The sequence below is a fragment of the Hypanus sabinus genome, chromosome 8, assembly GCF_030144855.1.
Source record: "Hypanus sabinus isolate sHypSab1 chromosome 8, sHypSab1.hap1, whole genome shotgun sequence".
NCBI classification, from domain to species: domain Eukaryota; kingdom Metazoa; phylum Chordata; class Chondrichthyes; order Myliobatiformes; family Dasyatidae; genus Hypanus; species Hypanus sabinus.
The window spans coordinates 40,320,258-40,344,569 of NC_082713.1; the positions used below are offsets into that span (position 1 = coordinate 40,320,258).

Below are 24,312 nucleotides of genomic sequence, written 5' to 3' on the forward strand. Positions count from 1 at the left end.
GGCATGTCCTGATTACAATGGGGTACCAGGCCTGCCGACTATCTTCACCTGGTTTAGCCCGCCTGTCAGAATGGTGTACTGGGTGTGGCCACTGCTGCATACAAACAGCTACTTGGAGCTGAGTGTGCACTGGGGAACAAAGGTTGAGTAAGCTGCCCCGGAATGGGCATGATAAGCTCCTACACCAGAGGCGTTAACACCCCCTCCCTCCTCCCGGACACCCTATACACAGCAACATACACCAGATGAATTTCTCTGTCAATAACAAATAACTAATATGTAGTTTTAAAATACTGTAGTAGCAATAGTAGTGTTCTAATTTGTCCTGTATTTCATTTAAATGGATAATTTTTTACTCCGTTAAATGGTAGTTTGTCTTTTTTGATACTTTGGCTGCTTATTTAGGCCAAAATGTACTGGTTCCAATGTGTCCACTGGACTAACCATCCTTTTCATGAAAAACCTGCCCCTCAGATCCTTTTTAAATTTTACCCCTCTTATCTTAAACGTATGCCCCCCAGTTTTGGACATTTCTACAGCAATATGCTCCAGTCTCAACCATCATCTACTGCTTCATCAATAATCTTGTTTCCATCATAGATCAATAGTGGTGACTTGCACTGATGGATGAGCATCGTTCAATTCATTTACAACTCCTCAGAAAACAGGCAGTCCGTACCCGAATGTAACAGATCCCAGACGACATTCAGCTATCAGCTGTAACAGTAATTATTCGGCCAAGTTACATTAGTGTACATAATGATCATTTGTGCCAAGAGAGAACATAACCATCAAAAGAAATTTGGCCTCTCCCTGTAGACTCTTCCGATTTTTATCAATGCATCATAAAATACATAACTGGTTGATACGGCAACTGCTCTGTAAGAAACTGCAGAGAGTGTGGACACAGCTCAGTGTGTCACAGGAATCAGCTGCCTTGATGTACTCGGATTATAATTCTCACTGCCACAGTAAAGCAGTTATAGTATAATCAAAGACCCCACCTACTTCGGACAATCTCTCTTCTCCCCTCCAGAAGATACAAAGGCCATGTATCACCAGGCTTAAGGAGAGATTTTATTCCACTGTTATCAGATTCTTAAATGGACTTTTTGTGTGATACAATAGTTCCTTGTTTTGATCTTCCACTTTATCGTTTATCTACACTGCACTTTTTGGTAACTTTTACACTTCATTCTGTGTTGTTATTGTTTTACCTCATGCATGGTGTAATCTGATCTGTATGAACCGCATGCAAGACAAGCTCTTCACTGTATGTGACAACAATAAACCAATACCAATATCCTTGACAGTTAATCATACTCCCATCATCCCAACTATCAGCATCTGGAAGCTCAACTGGGTTGCATAAATTCTGTGGCTACAAGAACAGGATCAAAGTGACTCAACTCCTGGCAGCCCAAAGTCTTTCCACCATCAATAAGGCATAATTCAGGAGGATGAAGGAATAGTCTCCAACTGTCTAGATAAATGTAGATCCAAGTCTCTTTCATGAAGCTTGAAACCCACCAGGAAGACATTCACCCTGATTGGCTTGCACCTCATCTACCTCCCTAAACAATGATTTTCTCCACTACCAGCAGATGCTGACTGCCTAGAGCACAGAGTACAATTGGTACTATAGTTATTTGCTCTGACTCCTGCACCATCTCCCAAAAATGTAACCAACCCCACTTCACCACCATCTCACTCAGATCCTCCACTGTCTATCAGATTACTTGACCAATAGCAAATCCATGAACACTGATTCACTGCACTGAATTATAGAGAAAGCTGAAGACATCTTTCTCCAGTCTCCACTGATCTCTAATCACTGATTTCCTTCCCTTTCCCTGGCAATCGTCTGAGGCTCTATTGAATTGTTTGCAGCTTTGGTGTCATATTTAGTGAATATAATTATGAGTGATGGTTTCTTTTCTTCCAAGGGTGAAACAAGATGCCAGGAATTCACCTACAACATATGTGGCTGTCCCTACTGGTGCTGCAGTGAAGGAAAATCCAAATGACGCATTAGACGAAAACAACGTGGAGACCCCTGACGTCCATGAAACTCCAAATGAATCTCTGCCGTTGAATGAAGATGCAACTGCTTCAGGCACTGAGAAAGCAGTGAACAAGGAGACTGAGGGAAACGGTCCTCAGGCCATTTAGTCAAAACGCTGCATGAGAATTTGGAGCTATCGTTTTATACAAAAAAGCAAGAATGGTTTTCTCCCTAATTCATCAGAAATCATTTGTATTACAAGCCCAATATTACGAATAGCTCTGTGGAAATAATCAAATTTCTCTTCAAAGTGTCAATTGCATGTGTCCTGACTCAAAGCCACACTCTGTCTTTAATACAATGAATTGAAAAAATGCATGCCTAGTTTAAATACTTTGATTATTAATCTGTTATCTTAACAAAGTAATATTTTTATAAGATTTTTTATGCAGGACAATATATTCACCTTGATGATTTTCCTCATTTGTTGCCTTCCATTTCCCACCTCAATGATCCAAATACTTTCAATATTTGACAGGCTTATTGCTCCGGAAATGGAGATGCCTAACTTGGTGTTAGGATTCTTCAACCAAGGAGCCAAAAGTAATACGTTCCTATTAGATAGAGATCAGTATTTTTATGTTGGTTACGAACAGCATCAAATAATAAATTATTATTTACTTAAAAGTAACAAAATACTATCAGTGCTAGAAATCTGAAGTAAAAACAGGAAATGCTGGAAATGCTCAGTAAGTCAGGCTGCCTCTACGGAAGGATGAAAGAGTACCGTTCTGTAAGATTAGTTCTGTTACTCTAAGCCGCTTGACCCTCCGAGTATATCCAGCAATTTCTGTTTTTGACTCCGTTTTTCTGCATTGCTGTATTTTATTGTTAAATTATCACTTCAGGTCGAAGACCTTTCAATAGATGAAAGGTCACTGAAAAGTTAGCTGTTTCTTTCCACATATGCTGTCTTCCCTTGTGATTATTTTCAGCAGTTGTGCTTTTATAGTTAAGATTTATAAATAAGATTCATACAGGTTGGTTGTTTACGTTGGGGTGATATTGCAGAACCATCACTGATCACAGAACAGTTCCCTGGCAAAACCTTTAGAAGAGAGTTTCTAAATAACCAGGCAAAGCCATCGTGACATGAAGCTTTGTTGAGCTGTTCAATCTTGTTTCAGACAAAATCCTGATCTTCGGAGCAGACATAACTTGTTCATTCCGTCAATCTGTCTGGGTTTATTCCAATAATTCAATGGCAAGAACTTCATTACTCACCACCTTGATTTTGTAAATTTTCCTGTTTTAATCACATCAATAGTGACTATGAAATATGATAGTTTTATTATATGTATGTTTGACATAAATATTGAGAAGTGGGCAGTTAAAGAAGCCACACTAAAGTGAGCAGATGTTATGTAATTATGCGCATCGCCTTGCTATAGATTTACATTATTATTAATTAATGAAGAACAATAAGCTGGGCTTTCAAGATATGTGAATGTTGCCTTTATTAGGAATATACAGTTTATGTATTAATTCACTCATTAGAAACCCTGCTTATTTAACAGAATGCTGTTCTGATATGGATTTAAGCTTACTGTAGACAAGTCATTTATCAGATAAGTACAAAAAATGCTGGAGGAACTCAGCAGAAGAGACAGCATCTACGGAAGTGAATAACAGTCAAAATTTTGGACCGAGACCCTTCCTCAGGACTCTTGACCTGCTAAATTCCTCCAGCATTTTGTGTGTGTTGCTTTGGATGTCCAACATCTGTAGACTTAATCATGGTTATTTATCAGATAATGACTGTCTTAAGAATAAATTAGAAGGAACAGGGAAAACAAATAATAAGGAAATATGCTGAATTTGCATAAAAATATAAAGCTCAGACTGAAACCTAGCCCTGTTATTGGCCAAGACATTAAATCCCCAAGCAGCTAGCTTACCAAATTTACATTGTCATAACTTACCAAATGTTATAATTAATGCCATGTAAAGTTATTACTTCCAATTGACTTGTAGATCTCTCTAGGTAGCTGTCTGAAAGCTAATTTATAGTCTATTCCATCCTTTCAAGTCAGGTTAATCAAATCCAAAGCTCAAAAAGTTTGTAAGTAATGAATAGTGAGTACTTAGTTCAGTGTCTGGAATAACTCAGCATCTTCACAAGGGAAGATTCAGGTTATATTATACCTGCAAAAGTAATTTTGTGAAAGTGAAAATAATTTTTTTTGTGATTTAAGGAATCTGAAAAGCAGACAAAGTCATGCAATAATACAGGGCACCTTCAAGACAATGTAACATTTTAACACTAGCTTAAGGGTTATTTGAAAATAGCAGTTTAGAATAATAAGGGGTCTTTATCAAAATTTATAATGGCAATTCTATTACTGAATGCATGCATCCTCTGAATGCCTTTCTAAATGATGCACTGGTCCCATGTCTCTTTATTCAGCAGACACAGATAAGATTGGAAGTATAATGGGACAGATGACTAAATGGTTTCAGGGGTTTATCTGATATTTACAGGGAATTATTATGTGAAGTTAATAACCACTGGAGACACAGACAACATGCAAGAAAATGATATAGTATTGGTGTGTTGGTGGAATGAGGTAAAATTCTGAAACAGAAGTAGGAAAGACTCAGAATGGAAAAGGAATGGTTAGACAAGCATATAAAGAATTTCAATGTTTCAGTAGTTCCAGTTAATATCAGGGAAATGTATGCATTATAATTCCTGAAATTCTTATTCTTTACAGACATCCACTAAAACTGAAGGATGAGTGACATTAAAAGCGTTAGAACCCCAAAGCCCTCCCCGCGCACACGCAACAAGGAAGCACCGACCTTCACCCACCCCCACCCACTTCCGCGAAAAAAGCACTAGCACCCTCCGCCCACCAAGCAACAGCAAAGCCCCCAAGAAAGACCATGATCTGCAGTACAACAAAAACTACTCATTCACCCAACAGTTTGACATGCCACAGGAAGAGCTAGAATCAGTCGTGAGAGGAACCAAATGAGATACAGAGAGGTAACACAAAGGAGTGAAACTAACAACAAAACAGTTACATTTTCCTAGGGCTTAATTATCATCTTCATGACGCAGGGGCAACGCTTACTAAAAAAGGGATATCTTGGATTGAGATTTTTTAAATAATGGAAGAACTTGAGAGGGTATTCATTGCACCACATATAAAATGCTGGACGAGCTCAGCAGGTCAGTCAGTGTCTATGGAAACGAACAAATAATCGACGTTTTGGCCGAAATCCTCCTTATGGGTCCCCAAGATGTTATTTCCTTTTCCAAGTGAGATCAATTGTACAGGCCACGAAAAAAAATGCAAAAAAATTTTTTTAAAGGAATTTAGAAGAAATGCATTTATTCAGAATGCATATAGAATGCCAAATTTACTGCAAGACCTAGTTGTGGTGAATGGCAAAGATTCACTGGAAGCCAGTTGCATAAAGGTGCAAGAGAGAATGAAATATGTAGCTATGCTGTTGGAAGACAATGGGAGTAGGTCTATGTAGAGTATAAATACAGATGTTGAAAGGCCAGTCCTGTACTGTTCTTTACATGTAACTTTATAAGAGAGAAAAAAAATCTGATATTAAGATTTACCACCAGTGAGCTCCAAGGGAATTCCCATCCAGATGCCAATCAGTCTTTCCCGAGCTCAAAATCAATTAGGTATCCATTCTCCATTCTGATGATGCATATGTTAACACCCACAGGACAGGTGAGAGGTGACCATATTGTTGGAATGGTAATCCATATCAATGAGCTAACAGGACCATTTTGTACCCCTAGATTTAGTTTCTTCTTGGGCAATTAGATTGTTTAATTTTCCAATTTCTATTTTGTATTTCTATATTTACACTGCTCACAGATTTTGTGACCTAGAAATTCTACAGGACTAGGAAAGGTGTTGGAGACCGATACATGGTTTGTAAGGGCACCTGCTGCTGTGAAGTTTTATTGGTACAAGCTCAAAGGCCTGATCTCTAATAAAACATCCTGCCAGTTCTAACACACTTAAAGATCTTTTCAACACTGGTTCCACCACTGCAGAGCAAGAGGAGAAAAACAGGTTTGGGTTTGGAGTCGTGATGGTGGATGGGGCACAGAGAGTGGAATGAGTGGGAGGGGAAGATTCAGCTACCAGGGATCAGGATATTCATGTTGGGACTTGTGGATGGTACCGTGCTGAATGGAATAGCTGGGAACAGGCAACAACATTGGGTTGTGGCGGGGGATGGTGGAATGACTTAGGGATCACATTTTGGTGAATCAAGCTAAAAAGGGCCCAGGGTGAGAAAGTAGCTTTTAATTTAAAGATGCCAACCTGCGGCCAGTTCCCAGTACCACTCTCCACTGCTTTTAGGTTCTGCCAAAGCATATTGTAAACCCTTGCTTCTGCATGAGTGACACATGTAGTCAACAGAGGTCATGTCTCCAGGCAGCTGCTGCACCCTACTGAACACCATTCTACAACTGGGTGCCTGAGTGTTATATCTAGGACACAGAGGAGCTGTATAAATTTCAAGATCAATGTGATAAATAAACAGAATGCATTTTGTATATGCTATCTTGATTAAAATTTGTTGCATAGAGCACATAGACATTGTGATAGATGATAGAATTTCTTAGCCTTGGTATCTTCTAAATGTCTTCATCATTTTAAACTTAATTGTTTTACTCCATTTAAGATTAATTCTTTCATTTTTATACATGTTTATATTTTTCTACTTTTCTTTTGAAAACAGTTAAAATGATAATAGAAAAAAATCTGAGATTTTAATTGTTGACTGATGATTTCCATTATTTACAATTTCTAATTTCTAGCATTTGTCACTAAACAGGTGTCTAAAAAAGCTAGTTATTGTTTTTAAATCATGGCTAATTGATCAAATTGTTGTTTAAATTGCCATTAAGACTATGAAGAGTTCAATCAAATATCTTGTACTTTGCAATTCTGTAAGAAACAGTGTGAAATAAAATATGATTTTAATTTCAACATCTTTTACTTACCCTCAAATGAGGGAAAATCAATCCCAGATTTATGCCAGTCAGTAACTGCTACCAGTCTTCTGTTGAGATGATGAGCCTTGATTGTTTTGGGTGGGAATATTATTTGTAGTAAGTTCAAGTCCTAGCTGGATTATCAAAATGAGGTTTTGATAGATTAGTCCCTGATAACCTTTGGGTATTAATAATGTTTCATGAAGTCATTTGAAATAATATAATGCAGTATTCATAAATATTCCCAAAATGTACCCTCGCAATGCATTAATGACAGTTTAACACAAAAAATTATACAGTGAACAAAGGTCGCTCATCGGTTTCAGCTACTCCTTTCTACTGACCATGGGTGAAATTTTGTCTTTGTGCCCTGAGTGACTTTGAGCTTGGGAAGCTGAACTGGCCACTGAGTATTCTGAACTCCACACTCATCCAAGTCTCATTGGCATTGTATTTTCCAGCTGGTGTGCTGGTGACTGATTCCATGCAGTGACTCTGTCGAGTGAGGGTAGATGCTTGGTCCTGCAGAGAGAGTAATAAATAAGCCAGAGGACTTTTCTTAAGACTAGAAATGCATTTTTTCTGTTTAGGACCCAATTTAAAAATATACGGAATCTAACCACCCAAAACACTTGCCTTTTTGGAGGAGATGCCCTTGAACAAGGGAATTAAAGGAAAATAGTTATTTGATAGTTCTTATTAGACTTCTCAATATTAACCAAATGGAATAGATGTCGAGGGTGCCTCATTTCTTTGAAGGGTGCCATTGATGCCTCACAAGAGGTATGTCCCTAGTTTGCATTTATTTCCCCCCCATTTTGGTTGTGAGCACTGGGTCCTATTTAAAAGCTTTATTGGAGGATGATTCATAAGACAAACAGTGTATTATAATACACTGGATTTACAATAATTTATCATTTATTTTTCAGGCAGGGGCTGCAGCCAGCAGTTGGAAGCTCCCAATCCCCACCCGATCCTGACACTGTTCTTTTCCTGTTTTTGAAGGAGGGCAATGATTAAAAGGAAAATATTGAGAAAATGATTCCTTGATTTTTAAATGTAATTGAATGTAATTTAAGGTAAAGTTTTTGAAGTCTATATTCCCATGCAGCCTTCTGTGAACCTTACAGAGACTACATCACACTTGATGGAGAATATAGCTTGACATCTATCCCATTTCCAGGTATTAAGAATTCCAGTAACTATCAAATAACAACTATTTTCCCTTAATTCCCTCACTCAAGGGTATCTCCAAAAAGGTAAGAGTTTTGTAGTGAGATTCAATATTTTTTAACTAGACCTTAGACAGAAAAAATCTTTATTTATCTTTTGGTTTTAAACATTAATAACCAGTTTTTAGGAACTGGGTGTCATGTTTGTTTGGTGGGTTAGATTATTATTTTTTAGCTCAGATGACTATTCAGATCCTGCACATAAGATTGTGAAACTTGCCAGAGAGGTGCTTCGGGTGGTTCCTATGCAAAGACAAACGATAACCTGAGCTATTTCCCACTGGGCCGCACTCAGCTGCTGCCCTGAGAAGGGCTGAGTCCCTATGGACACAGAAACAAAGGAACGGAAAATGCTGAAAACACTTCAGCTTGTCAGGAGTGTTAGCAGAACTCATTCAAGAAGAGGCAGTGAGGAGTTGCAGTTGCCGTAGGTCATTCAGCACAGGCCCTGGATGGTACAGCAGTTCTCAAGACGTTCATTTGCGATGCCATGTCTGGTCACTCACATCAGCTGTGATGTCATCTCATGCATTATGCTGTCATAAGAGTAATGTCATCCATCAGATTATATATTATGGTAGCTTTGCTCTCAAAGACTGAGAGCATATGCTGAATGTAACAATATGAGAATTTTAACTAAATTACTCTTAAAGTCTAAGATATATTCAAATGAAATCAATAGTTCAGGGCGACATCAATGCTTGCAATATTTGAAGACACTGAGGAATTTTCAGAATGATGGACTTTACACAGCTTATTTGGGTGAAACACTTATTTCTGAAAACCTGATAACAGGTGATGTCTCCTATAGTATAACGAAAGTTAAATCGCCTCCTGGAGGATTGACATTAATCCATGCTGGGGGAGTAAGAGGCTGGGTACCATGGCAACACAAGGTCTTCTTCCAGTCACAAGAACTGTGGACATCTTCAAAGACTATAAGTGGCAATGATCAAATCTTTGAAGATTTATGTCAGGTGCTCAGGGAGTCCTATGGAAAATGTATAGTCGTGATGAGCTCCAAACACTGGACCCCTGCACCAGGAGTGCAGATTCAAAATTCTTCTGACGACCCAGCAGTGACTCCTCCATGGAGACCAGAAATCATCCTGAGTACCCCATCGCAATCTCCTCTGGCCATCCAAATGACTAAGAATTCTTGTCCTAAGATTGCAATACACTATGGCCATAAGCTCTTGTATCTTCCAGCTAGCTATCCTCATCTCAGTCCTTTAGAGTCATCATGGGCTTCACTTAAATGGTCTATAATCAGCAACAGGAAAGATTTTACAGTCACAGGTTCGCCAAAGATGAAAGGCTACAAGTGTATTCACCTAAAGACTTTGATTGAAAGTGCCATTGAGGAGGTAACACCATGCAAATGGAAAGCATCCTTTAACAAAGTCAGGAGGTGGGAGAATCGATATCTTTATAAACAAGAGTAGTAACGGCCCACCCCTCTGACAATTGTGAATAAATATATGAAAGGAATATCTGGAGGTATCATTTTCACCAAACTGAAATGAGAGGACATTTCTGATGCCTCTAACTCACTGTTGCAAAATCATCACAATTAGGGCTTCACATGATGCTAGCAACATCTATCTGGGATGTGTAGGTTTGTTCTCACTTTTTGGTCAGAAAGTTACGAATGTGGGACACCAGCAGTTTGAAGTCACTATGGAATCCAGAACTTAGGGAAGCATAACCTAAATGTTTCATTCTTGATGTCTCATCCCTCAGATTTCCTGTACCTCAAAAACATTGGAGAAATAATATTATGCCCTTTCTCACTAGTTTGTTGAATTTGAAATAATATTTCTATGAAACAAATTATAATGACCAGAACACATGATTAAATGACTTAAACTTTAGGGCACCATGGTCAAGTGACGCTATCACAGCTCGGGGCATTCTGGAGTTTGGAGTTCAATTTGGCACCGTCTGTAAGAAGTTTGTATGTTCTTTCCTTGAACCAAATAGGTTTTCTCCCCATGCCCTGGCTTCCTCGCACAGTCCAAAAATATACGAAATTTGTCATTGTAATTTGTCCTGTGAGTATGCTAGTGTTAAATAGGTGGGTTGCTGGGCTGAATTAAAATACATAAATGTTTAACTACTTTTAATGATGTCTCATAGCTCTTGTTCAAATCTGGACTCCCCAGAGCACGCTTTCATCTTTTCACTATTAATTCTGGTGCAAAAAAGCAGTGTCACAAATTGACTACTCCAGAAAGTTCAACTTCCTCAGACTCTGATGACGTGAACAGAAACAGTTTCAACATAAAGAGTGTGAATATCAATTTGACCACTTGAATTACGTTGATGAACCTTTGTCATTGGATTTAAAAAGCGATTACAAATCCCAGTATTATCTCTGAGAGACATTTCTAAATGAAACTTACCACTTACTTACCCAAAATTCAAATACAATTATTTATTCTAGGGGAATAGGCTTCGTTTCGATGGCTAATGATGCTGATTGGGTTAATTTAGAAACCATTCTGCCCCCCAGTATCCCCAATTTTTTAATCTAGTGCTGATCAAAATTTAAGGCAGATTAGTGTGACACAACTTTGGATGTGCTTCCTTGTCGGTAGATTCATGGTGTATTTAAAACAATGCTAAAGAGAACTTGATGGTTTACTTTCCGAGCCTGCAGCATCTCTGTGCACATGGTCCATCCTACTTTGACATGGGCCATTGAATAGTTAATCAGTTAATCACAGCAGAAACTATTCAACTGTTTCACCTTAGACACCCTTTTAGAAGTGAACACTGAATCCCAAGTGGCTCTCAGATGCATTTGTGGAATTTGTTAAAAGCCCGATCATGGCATTCTCAGCTTGATTTGCAGCCAGTATCTTCAGGATAGAATGTGTTTCTAAAATAATCATGGAAGCGCCAAATACATTTCTTTCCCATCAAGTTACCAATTCTGTTTTTAGAAATACAGCTATGGTAAAAATGCAGAAAACAGTCAATGGGTCGGGCAGCATTCGTGGAAAGAGGAACAAAGAATCTGCATCAGGTTTAATGTCACTGGCATATGTTGTGAAATAAGTTATTTTTTGGCAGCAGTACATTGTAATACATAATAATAAAACATTATAAATTACAATAAGAAATATATATATAAGATTAAGTTAAATAAATCATTCAAAAAGAGAGCAAAATGAAAGAAAAGAAAGTGTGGTAGTGTTCATGGGTTCATTGCTCTTTCAGAACTCTGTTGGCAGAGGGAAAGAAGCTGTTCCTGAAACATTGAGGGTGCATCTTCAGGCTCCTGGACCTTCTCCTTGACAGCAGCAATGAGCAAAGTGCATGTCCTGGGTGATGGGGGTCCTTATGGTGGATGCAGCCTTTTGAGGCATCACTTTTTGAAGGTGTTTTTGATGCTGGGGATGGAGCTGTCTGAGGTTGCAACTCTCTGCAGCTTTTTTTCCAATCCTGTAGGTTACCCCTCCATATTTCAATAATATTTGGCTAATATTGTAAATATTATACATTGTTTGATTAAGCATTTCTTGTTGTTTGCATAATGCATTGCGGGTTATATGTAAAAGTACGTAAATGGCATACGTCATCATGCTGCCATGTCAAACGTGCACACTTCACTTAAAGTAAAAATGAAGTTAGACTCACATTTCCTTTGAATTAGTTTTAAGTTCTGGAATTATGAAACCTAACAGTGGCAACAAGGTATTTTTAAACTGAAGATGAATCGGCAATGACTACTTACCTGTTAAAGTGCAGTGAGACATTACTAATTTAAAAAAAAAGCACAGTCATTCCGCAAAATGAGTTTGAACTACATTTCAAAGATACTGAACTGAAGTCTGCAGATATCCAACTAAGAACTTAAACTAGAGAAATTATAACTCCTGTGGGAATGACACTCGTAACAGTGAAATATAACAACCAACAAACCCCATTGAGCTTGTATGTGGTAAAAACAAGAGTGCCAGCATTGTGGGGATGTGATTGGCTGAGACAACTACAACTTGATTGGAGATCCATCCACTATTTACATGCCACATCCCCTGTAACAGGAGGCAACATGTACTGGATGATGCCACATGCTATACACCATGAACTGCTGCCCAACGGAGGGCAAGCAGGTGTTGGTGCCAACTTCTGTGCCTCTGATTGGAAAGCATATTGGACCAAGGAATGACTATGTTACTCGGAAGAATCATGAAAGCAGTGGTCTGACCATAAATGTTTTTGTGGATAACATCAATCAGAAAGCTTCTGATATATTGACTAGGCAGCTACTTGCAAAATGTGACTTGGTTTTAAGTTGGAAGTGAGTTGGAGGAACTTCAGGAACGTTGGAAGCATTCAGTTTTCGTGAGTATAAAGAACCAGAAACTACTCTGCGTACATTAAGGTTATTGCATGAACTTCAAGTGTGAGACAAAATTCTGCTTGTCAAAGTACCGTAGGTGCAAAGACCAAAGACCAGCTGCATGAGTGGAAGGCCAAAAGGAAATGAGTCAATGGAGATACGAAAACAGAGGATTCATCAGACGATGTTGTGGATGAGGAAACCAAGAGGAGAGTTCAGATTGTAAAGGGAGCAATAGAAGGATTAATAACAGAAAACTCCAGTGAACTAAATCCATCTTCCCAAGATCACGTTGCACATTTTAGAAAGAAGAAAACGGAACAAGAAGAAGAGGATGACATAAGTACTATTAAAATGGAAGAGGATAAACGAGACCTAATTTCCCAAGAAATGATCAAATTCAGATATACTCACAAGAGGCTGGAAGAAGAAATAGAAAGGCAAGAAAAAAAAAGACAAGAAGTTGAAAAGAATCAAAGTAGATCTAGAGAGAAAAACCAAGAAAAGTAGAAGAAAGGTGTCCAGAGCTGTCAGAACCACTTCCTGCAGTCTCAGAGTCAACGCCGACAATCACCACGGAGGAGGCCACAGAACCTGAGATTGTTTCACAGCCACAAGTCTCAGCCGCCAAGCAGAGTGACCCCCTTGTCAGGCAAGAAGTAATCCCACAAATCCTCCACTGTGATTAAATCTTCAGGCCTGAATGGGACAATTTAAAATATATTATGTTGTGAATATCTGTATTGTTGTTGTATTATTCTGTTTTATATTGTATATAAAACAGTTGTATATACAGCATATATAGTTGAGATGCACTCTGTATTGAGTTGGAGTTTATAGCTAAGCAGGGAGGAATGTTGTGTGTTTAATATTTCAGTAATATTTGAGTAATAGTCTGATTAAGAATTCTTTGTTGTTTACATATTGCATTGTGGCTTATTTGTAAAAGTATTTAAGTATCATTATGCCACCAAGTCATACATGTGTGCCTTGCTTAAAGTAAAATGGAAGTTAGACCTGCATTCCCAGCTTCTTAATTACTTTGAATTAGTTTTATGTTTTGGAGCAACAAAGCAAAACAGAGTGCAAGGTTGTTGTTTCGACACCATTCAACCAGCTGATCTGTCTCACCCTGTACATCGCCCCATCACCATCTGAAATTCTGCCAATAGTTGCGTCATCAGCAAATTTATATATGGCAAGTGAGCTGTGCCTGGCCTCAGGGGCAGAATGAGTAAAGCAGTGGGATAAGCACACATCCTTGAGGCATGCAAGGTGTTGATTGTCAGCTGTGAGGAGGCGTTATTTCCATTCTGCACTGAGATATTGCTTTAGGTTAATGACCGTTCAACAGAACTGTAAAACCCAGAGAAAGGGAGTTGCTTGTGATATTAACTCAGTTTTCTTTCCCATTAACACTATCTAGTCTATGCTATAGACTAGAGAACTAACTGTGCTCTGGTCTTTCTGGTGGAAATTACTCCCCTGCTTTTGGAGACGGTGTTCCAGAGTTTAGAATTAGCATTGGTAAAGGACAAGCAATAAGACTCAAGTCATGAAAATGTGCGTTTTCAAGGGAAACCTGCAGGTGGCGATGTGCCTTTACCTTTGCCCTTTCTCAGGTCAACTCTCCTTTGGTCGACATACTCTGGAAAGATCATGAAACCACATATTTCACTTACTTTATGTCTTTTACATTTGTTTTTTGTCTTGAGTGTGATTCTGGAACTGCTGGAGCCTGGGATTTGCTGTTTAGAGATGGTTTGGGTGTTTTAGCGCTCTGCAGTCTTCGAGAGGATTCTGGGAGACAGAGGCAGCGTGCGCGAACCTTCTGGCAGGAAGACTGCAGGATGGGGCACAAGGCGAAATCCGACTCCATTTTGCTGATTAAAGCCTCCATTGTTCGCCGATTAAAGTGACAAGGGAGATTGAAACATTGAGGCAAACACGAGGAAATCTGCAGATGCTGGAAATTCAAGCAACACACACAAATTGCTGGTGGAACGCAGCAGGCCGGGCAGCATCTATAGGGAGAAGTACAGTCGACGTTTTGGGCCGAGACTCTTCGTCAGGACTAACTGAAAGAAGAGATAGTAAGATCTCCTCTTTCAGTTAGTCCTGACGAAGGGTCTCGTCCCAGAACATCGACTGTACTTCTTCCTATAGATGCTGCCTGGCCTTGAAGCATTGAGGCCAATGTGGAAGGAGAGCACTATTGATCACCGTGGGATCGCTCTGCTGCTGGGGAGAGCCTGTCGCTATGCCTGGAAAATGGTAACCCAGGTATTCTGCATTTTGGATTTAGACTTGGACTATAGACTTTCTTTCAGTCTTATAGTTATTTATATTCTGTGTTTTTTGCCTGATCTTTCTTGTTTATTTGTGTGCAGGGCAGGGGGTTTTGGGGTGTTGAGATGCCTATTTCATTCCTCTTTGCTTGTTTTTGTGGTGAGGTGGGATCTTGGGGATCGATGATCGTGCTGCTGTTCTTTTCTTTCCTGTTTTCATGGCTACCCAGAGAAGAAGAATTTCAGAGTTGTATACTGTGATAATAAAAGTACCTTTGAACCGAACCTTTTAATGGGCAGTGGCACGGGTTTGGGAAGTGACGTTGGAGTAGCTTGTGTGAGTAACTACAGTAGAGTTTGTAGAAGGTGCACTCTGTGGCCACTGTGTGTCAGGGGTAGAGGCAATGGAATATTTAGGAAGGTTGATTGGGTGCCAATCATGGGGCCAAAAGGAACTGCAGATAACTTTTGACTAACTTGTGTAGATGTGTGGTGGAGAGTATATTGACTGGCTGCATCACACTGTAGTATGAAAGCACCAATACCCTTAAATAGAAAATCCTACAAAACATACTGAACACTGCCCAGTCCATCACAGGTAAAACCCTCCCTACCACTGAGTGCGTCTACATGGAGCATTGCGGGAAAGCAGCCTCTGTCACAGGGCCTCCACTCTTCAGGTCCTGCTCTTCTCTCACTATATCAGGAAGAAGGTACAGGAGCCTCAGGACTCACACCACCAGGTTCCAGAACTGTTACCACCCCTCAACCACCAGGCTCTTGAATCAAAGGTGATAACTTCACTCAACTTCACTTGCCCCATTTATGAAATGTTCTCATAACATATGGACTCACTTTCAAGGACTCTTCATCTCCTGTTCTCCATATTAACTGCTTATTTATTATTACCTTTTTCTCTTTGTATTTGCACAGTTTGTTGTCTTTTTCACGCTAGTTGTCCGCCCTGTTGGTACGATCTTTCATTGATTCTGTTATGGTTGTTGGATTTATTGAGTATGTCCACACAAAAGTGAATCTCAGGGTTGTATATGGTGAAGAATATGTACTTTGGTAATATATTTACTTTGACCTTTGATCTTTGAAGTCACAAACAAAAAACAGAACACTGGAAGAACATAAAAAGCCAAGTAGAATTTGTGGAGGCATTGCAAATGGATATGATCATTGTACATCCATCAGCAAGCATCCTCACTGCACACCTTAATTTCAAAAAAGTCATTGGTGGAACAACTGAAGATGGTTGGGCTAGGGCACTGTCCTGGGCTGGGATGATTGACCTTCAATAGCCATATTCCTTTGTGTGGGGCATGCATACCCTAGCTTTTTATATATCTGAATGCCATGCTCTGAAATTCATAATTCAAGATTAAGTTGATTTTTTAAAAAATTCATTCTATTTTGTGTATGTTGTCCGAGTCTGGTACAAATATTATCAAGCTGTGTGGTACCTCTTGCACGTGGAATATCCACCTGTTGCTGGACTATTGTTACTGGCCTGGTTGAATGTCATTGGCTGTAAGGATCTGAGAAATGGATAAAATGCAGATAAAGTACATGCATTCTGCAAAGAAATACATAAAAAGATTTATACCATGAGACATTCGGTTAAATGTTTCAGAAACAGGGCAACAGCACACCCTGCAGGGCATCTCTGTAACTGCATGTCTAGATCCAGATTCAGATTCATTTGTTCATACATGTACATCGAAACATACAGTGAAATGCATTGTTTGCGCTAACAACCAACATGATGTCCTGGGACAGCCCACAACCATGCCTATCATGTTCACAGAACAACACAAACCCAGAGCCCTGTTCCTGGACTTCTGATCAACCTTCAGTATCGATCCCGAAAGCTTATTCCGAGCTAGCTTAGGGATACAAAAATCATGAGCCTGCTTTTTAAGAAAACAGTTACCTCACTGACAATACCAGAGAGCACTGAGTTGAGACTTGTCGGAGTGTATGACTCACAAGAATCGGTCTAGTGAAGAGTGCTCTGCTCCCTCCCTGTTCTAGGAATATAAGCCATTGAGCAGAATTAGGCCATTTGGCCCATCAGGTCTGCTCCACAATTTCATCATAATTGATCCATTTCCTTCTCAACCTCAATCTCCTCTTCACCTTGTAACCTTTCACATCTTGACTTAAAAAGAATCTATCAACCTCCGCCCGACACACCCAAAGACCAGGCCTCCACAGCTGCCCATGGCAATGGACTCCACGGAGCCACCACCCTCAGGCTAAAGAAATTCCTCCTCATCTTCATTCTAAATGGAAGTCCCTCTGTTCTAAGTTTGTGTCCTCTGGTTCTCGATTCCCCTGCTATAAGAAACATCCTTTTCACATCCACCCTATCAAGGCCTTTCAACGATCAATAGATTTCATTGAGATCCCCCCACTCACACCTCTAAATTTCAACAAGTCTAGGCCCAGAGCCATCAAACTCTTCCAGAATTATTTTCATGAACCTCTTCTCAACCCTCTCCAACGTCAGCACATCCTTTCTTAGATAACAGGCCCAAAGCTGCTCACAAAACCCCAAGTGAAGCCTCACCAGTGCCTCAGCTTTATGCCCTTGTTTCTATCCTGGTGCTCTTGAAATTAATGCTACATTGCATTGGCCTTCCTTGCCATGGACACGACCTGCAAGTTAACCTTTAGGGAATCCTGCACAATGACTCCAAAGTTCCTTTGCACCTCAGATTTTTGAATTTCCTCCCTGTTTAGAAAATAGTCAGCACTTTTATTGCTTCTATCAAGTGCATGACCATATAGCTCCTGACACTATGTTCCATCTGCCACTTCTTTGCCCATTCTCCTAATCTAAGTCCTTCTGAAGCCTCCCTGCTTCCTCACCACTACCTAACTTTGTACTGTCCACAAACACAGGTACAGAAACAGAGCAGTACAGCACATCAACAGGCCACTCAGCCCTCAAAGTGGTGCTGAGCCAGCTAAAACCCAAATCAGAAACAGCCAAACACCAATCCCTCCTACCTACACCATGTCCATATACCTCCATCTTCCTTACATCCATGTGTCTATCCTTAAAAGCTAATATATTTGCCTCCACCACCATACCAGGCAGTGCATTCCAGGCATGCACAACTCTCTGAGTAAAAAACTTACCTTTCAGATCCCCCTGATCCTACCTCCTCTCACCTTCAATGCATGCCCTCTGGTATTAGACATTTCAACCCTGAGAAACAGATACTCTGTCCGCTCTCTCTATGCATCTCATAACCTTTCTAAACCTCTATCAGATCTTCACTCAGCCTTTGACACTCTAGAGAAGACAACCCAAGTTTATCCAGCCTCTCATGATAGCACATGCCATCTGTACCAGGCCGCATCCTGGAAAATCTCTGCACCCTCTCCAAAGCCTCAACATTCTTCCTACTGTGGAATGACTAGAACTTTATGCAATACTCCAGATGTGGTCTAACCAGTGCTTTATAAAGTTGTAACATAACCTCCTGACTTTTGAACTCAATGCCTCGACTAATTAAAGCAAGCATTCCATAAGCCGCCTTAATCACCTTATCGACCTGTGTAGCCGTTTTCAAGGAGCTATGAACTTGGATCCCAAGATCTCTCTGCTCAGCAACACTGTTAAGGATCTTACCGTTAACAGTGTACTGTCTCCTTGCATTTACCCTACCAATGTGCAACACCTCACATTAACCTGGGTTAGATGCCATCTGCCATTTCTCAGCCCATATCTGTAACTGATGTATATCATGCTGTATTTTTACCAGTCTTCTCCACTATCCACAACTTCACCAATCTTGCTATCATCCACAAACTTACTAACCCACCCATCTACATTTTCATCCAATTCATTTATATACATCAGGAACAGCAGAGGTCGTCGCACAGGTCCCCGTGGAACTCCATTAATTACAGACCTCCAGCTCGAATACCACTACTTCTGTCTCCTCTGCACAAGGCAAATCTGAATCCAAACAACCAATTCACTGCGGATCCCATGCACCTTAATCTTCTGGATTAACTTCCCATGAGGAACTTTGTCAAACACCTATTAAAATCCATGTAGACAATATCCACTGCCCTACCCTCATCAATCTCTCTCACTAAACCTTGTCAAGTTGGTAAGGCACAACCTGCCAAGCTCAAAGTCATGCTGACTCTCCCTAATTAGACCATGGGTTTCCAAATGGTCATATATCCCATCCCGAATAATTTTCTCCAGCAATTTCCTTACAAATGATGTAAGACTCACCAGTCCATAGTTCCCAGGGTTTTCCTTTGTTCCCTTCTTAAATGGAGGTACAACATTAGCCACTTGCCAGTCTTCCAGGACCTCGCCTGTGGCTAGGGAGGACACAAGAATACTGGTCAAGGGCCCAGTAATCTCATCTCTTGCCTTCTTCAATACCTATGGTAAATCCCAGCAGGCCCCGGGACATCCACTTTAATATTCATTAGGAAGCCTAACACTTCTTCCTCCTTGACCTCTAAATACTCTAATGTATTTATACACTCAGCACTGATCTCCTGGTCCTCCATATCATTTTCCTTTGTAAATACAGCAGCAAAGAAGTCATTAAGTATCTCACTCACATTCTCTGCATTCAAGCAAATGTTCCCCCTTTAACCTTGAGTGGTCCTACCCCCCTCCCTAGTTATCCTTTTGCTCTTGATGTATGTACAGAATGCCTTGGGATTCACCTTAATCACAGTTGGCAAGGACTTTTCATGGCCACTTCTGACTTCCCTAATTCCCTTCTTTAGTTCTTTTCTGGCATCTTTATATTCCTCATGTGCTTTGTTTGATCCTGACTTTCAATGCTTTACATACTTTTCCTTTTTTTCTTGACTAAATTCATCACCTCACTAGACATCCAAGGTTCTCTTATCTTTCCATCCCTGTCCTTCCTTCTTTCCTGCACTCTGGAGATGTCAGGGGTAAGCTTTTTTACTTGGAGAGTGGTGAGTGCATGAAATGAGCAGAAATTTCTTTAGCCAGAAAGTGGTGAATTTGTGGAATTCTTTGCCACAGGCAGCTGTGCAGGCCAAGCCTTTATGTATATTTAAGGAAAATGTTGATACATTCTTGATTGTTCAGAGCATGAAGGGATATAGGGAGAAGGCAGGAAAATGGGCCTGAGAGGAAAATTCGATCAGCCATAATAAAGTGGCGGAGAAGACTCAATGGGCAAATGGCCTAAGTCAGCTGCTACATCTTGTGGCCTTATGGTTTTATAATCTCAGAAGGTAGAGTGTGGGGTAATAGATAACCTACTCTGGATGTCTGAAACTAGCGGTATTCAACAGGGGTATGTTCTGGGACTGTTGCTGTCGGTGATTCCTATAAATGACAGATGAGGAAGTAGAAGAGTGCGTTAGTAAGTCTGCAGATGACACGGAGGTTGGTGGAGTTGTGAATTGAGCAGAAAGTTGTTGTATGTTACAACAGGACGTTGACAGGATACAGAGCCCAAGTGAGGAGTGGCAGATGGAGATCAATCTGGTAACTGTGAAGTGATACACTTTGGAAGGGTGAACATGAAGGCAAAACACAAGGTTAAAAGCAGGATTCTTAGTAGTGTGAAGAAACATAGGGATCTTGGGGTCCAAGTCCATAGATCCCACAAACTCGTTGCACAATTTGAAAATTTTTAAACCAATTCCTCTGAGTAAAAACTCTGTAGCTCATTGTGTTGATGAAATGAGTGAAGCCAATGAGTATCAACTATGCTCAGAGCTTCAAAAAACAGAATTTGGGATACAGCAGGATGAGCCAACTGTGCAAGACAATGAGGCATTGCTAATGGCATATGTAGAGTTTATCAAAAATGGAAAAGTTTATGAAGAGATTCTCTTTTGTAAAAAGTTAAAAACAAATATCAATGGAGAATCAATCTACAATGAGCTCAAAATGTATAATGAGGATAAAAGTATTCTGATTAGGAACATGATTCCTTGTGCAACAGATGGAGCACCATATATGGCAGGTCACTATGCTGGTTTAGTGGAATCTATGAAAAAAGAAATTCCAAGTTTGTTTGCAATGCATTGTGTAATTCATCATCAACACCTCTCAGGTGAAATCCTCAGCAGGCAAAATTTTTCAAGTATGACTTGTAATATCTGCTATCAACGAAATTAAAGCTTATCCATTAAGTAGCAGAATATTTTGCCAGTTATGCCAAGATAACGAATGCCTGCTTCTTCACAATGAAGTGCAATGGCTGTCAAAAAGCTACTCCTTAAAACATTCCTTTGATCTTTTTGACACAGTGGTTGAATTTCTGCTCAAAGTTGATAAGAGCTTGGGAAACAAAATTGAACTTCTGCATGGAGATGCGGCTTTCCTAGCCGTTCTGTATGACAAAATGGACATTCCAATTATGAAACTGCAGGGTGAGAATTTCTATTTAATTCAGGCAAAAAGTGAAGTATCCTTTTTTATTGGAAAATTGGAAATATATAAGCACAAGATTGGGAGAAAAATGTTCTTACAGTTTCCCTGCATGGGAAGTATGGCACCCTTTTTCACAGATGACGATTTGCAAGAGTACTGCTTACACCTGCAGTCAGGATCTTTTGAATTGATTCAAGGATTTGAATGATCTTGAAATTTTGGACTGGATAACTAACCCATTTCTTTGCAAGGTGGAAGAACAGGAAGAGAGCTTGCATGGAGAAATTATTGAAATTCAGAACGAAGAAGAAGCAAAACTGCTTTTCAAAGATGTCGGCTTTTGTGGCATGTGGCTACACTGTCATAGGAATTTTTCTTGTCTTTGGAGAAGAGTAAAACTGTTGCATTTCCATCCTCCTACCTTGTTAAAAGAGGCTTCAGTGTAGTGAACCACATACTCACAAAAACAGAAACCACTTGGACATTGATACATGTGGGGACATAAGGCTTTGGCTGTCACAACTTGAATCAGATATTTCAACTCTTGCTGAAAACCATCAGACTCAAAGATCAAATTGACATTGAAGTTATTGTACAGAATATAGAAACTGTGTAAGGTAGGTTTAAAGACAAATAAAAATTTAAAACAGAATCATTTTTCTCATGTTAGCATATGGTCAACATGTTTTTACACTGTGGAGGCACTGGAAAGTATATTGTGCCTAAGAGGGGCTTTGGCAAGTATGAAAGTGCTTTAGGGGGTGTTGGGCTAAAAAAGGGTGGGAAACAATGGTTTAATATCTTTTGGAGAAAATATTAGAAACTGTTATTAAGTAAACACTCAGAGGCCAACTCCTGTGCCTAATAAAATGGTTACTGAATGTACTGTACATATGTTTGTGGTCTTCTGCCGATATAGCTCATCTGCTTCAGCGTTTGACATGCTGTGTGTGCTTCTAAACACTTTTTGAACACGCGCTGGCCATTCTCAGCTAACCTCCCCGTCACCGGGTGCTTTTGCTTTTGGCACCATTCTCTGTAAACTTTAGAGATTGTTGTGCATGAAAACCCCAGGAGATCAACAGTTTCTGAGATACTCAAACCACCCTGTCTGGCACCAACAATCATTCCACGGTCAAAGTCACTTAGATCATTGTGACGTTAGGTCTGAGTAACAACTGAACCTCTTGAGCATATCTGCATGCTTTTATGCATCGAGCTGCTGCCACATGATTAAATGAGAAGATAGCTGCAAATGGTGGTAAGTAAAATCAGTGAATCACACAACTTATTTCACAGAAGGAGATTATTTTTGATCGGTCTGTGTTTGATTCTAGGAGAAAAATCCCATCAGTTCGACACCCCATGTCATCTCTCCATCCTGCAATTTATTTTCCCTCAAGTGCCCATCTAATTCTCTCCTTGGTCAGTGGCCCGTAGAGGGTAACAGGTTAAAGCTCCACTTTAGGAATGGCTACTTAACCACATGGAGAGACACAGCTTTACAAAAACTCTGTAAACATTCAGACCAGCTCCTTCCATTAAGCACACCAGCCCCATCTCCAGCATGGGAATCAATTCAATTCTACTGATTTTAGCTAGTGGCAAATCTCAGGAAGAGGATGAATCAGTAACTATTATGCAAAAGAGGGAGTAACCAAAGCTGAACTGAGCTGTTAACAAGTTGTAACAATGAGATAATATTTTTGATTAAGCTGCATAGTATGTCCAAGGGTGTTTTCTGATATATCTTTGATAAGATGCCCATTGTTTTTTTTTAAATATTGCCTCCTGCTCCAAGCTTCTGTCACATCCTTAAAATAACAATGAAGATTGAGCCAATAAATCTGTCATTATACCAGCATAGAGATGATGTAACACATGGATTTTAACGACAGCAGCCTAAACAGTTCAGAATAGCTTCAAAAGATTTGATACACATATGTAATTTGAGAAAAAGTTTCACTTGGTAGAATACTAATTACAGAACTCGGCTCACTCAGCAGCTGTTAAATGTAGTATTTCCTAATATATTAAACTGTGCAGAAGAAATTTCATTTCCAGTCCATATTAACATCTCCAATGATGTAGATTTTTTATTTGTCACATTTTTTTACAACATAGAAAGAAACCCTTCAGCCCATCAAATCTATACTATCTCTCACAACAAGCCCATCTGTCCCATCCCCCATTTATTTTTTGATGGGGATTAAGCCCCACTCTTCCACAAGCCCATCTGCTTTCCAAATCTCCCCCGATTCTTCTGCTGTCTACCTGCTCTGTGGACAATTTCCCTGCCAGCACAGTGAATGTAGGAGGAAACCAGAGTAAAACAGGGGAAACCTCTGACATCATAGGGAGAACATTAAAACACCACACAGGTAGTACCCAAAGGAGAACCTGATTCCCTGCAGGTGTCTATCGACAACACTAATGACTGCATCAGCATGGCACTAATAAACCAAAAGTAAGATTACTCCTGGTGTTTCTTGATATCCTCTGTCCAAACAGTTCTATAAATTACCTTTGAAGTCTGCACAGGATAAGTTCCCACAAATAGCGCAAGAATAATAAACCAGGTAAAATGTTTTACCTGCTGATTGATAAGTAAATGTTAACTAGGACACCTTTAATAGGTCCTAGTTGAAGGTGTCCTAGTTAATATTTACTTCCAATAGAGTTGGACGAAGAAAGGCTGCTCAAACCGTTAGTATGAAAGGGTTATCTAACGCACAGTGCAAGGGTTTCAGAGTTACTTCTCAGGTGCAGAGGATGTGGATGCTTAAGATCATCAGGAGACTGCCTGGGCGTGTTCGCATTTGCTGGAAGTACACAAGCCATACTGGAATACCAGTTTTCCACAAATGGTTTTCCAAGTGTGATTATCTCCCTCACTGGCCCAAATTCCAAACCACTATTTAAAACTTTTTCTGACATTCACCATTGCTATTGATGGATCTAGTATCATTTTAACACTGTAACT

The 24,312-nt window shown here is 39.8% G+C and overlaps 2 protein-coding genes across 2 annotated transcripts in view; both read left to right on the plus strand.

Annotated features, from left to right (window-relative positions):
- The window catches only part of LOC132398069 (V-set and immunoglobulin domain-containing protein 1-like), a 44,706-nt gene extending 37,677 nt beyond the window's left edge, over window positions 1–7,029 (plus strand). Inside the window, exon 7 of the mRNA XM_059977009.1 lies at window positions 1,947–7,029. Coding sequence (XP_059832992.1) covers window positions 1,947–2,172 — 226 coding nt within the window. The 3' untranslated portion in view covers window positions 2,173–7,029. The remainder of the gene's footprint in view (window positions 1–1,946) is intronic.
- A 1,872-nt stretch (window positions 7,030–8,901) lies between these two features.
- On the plus strand, window positions 8,902–9,723 carry LOC132397862 (uncharacterized protein C21orf140 homolog). The gene has a single exon (XM_059976618.1). The coding sequence runs from the start codon at window positions 8,902–8,904 to the stop codon at window positions 9,721–9,723; it is 822 nt and encodes a 273-aa protein (XP_059832601.1).
- The last annotated feature ends 14,589 nt before the right edge of the window (window positions 9,724–24,312 follow it).

What these genes read in the sequence shown, in the direction of transcription:
- LOC132397862 (XM_059976618.1), top strand. Translation starts at nt 8,902, where the DNA reads ATGAGAATTTTAACTAAATTACTCTTAAAGTCTAAGATATATTCAAAT.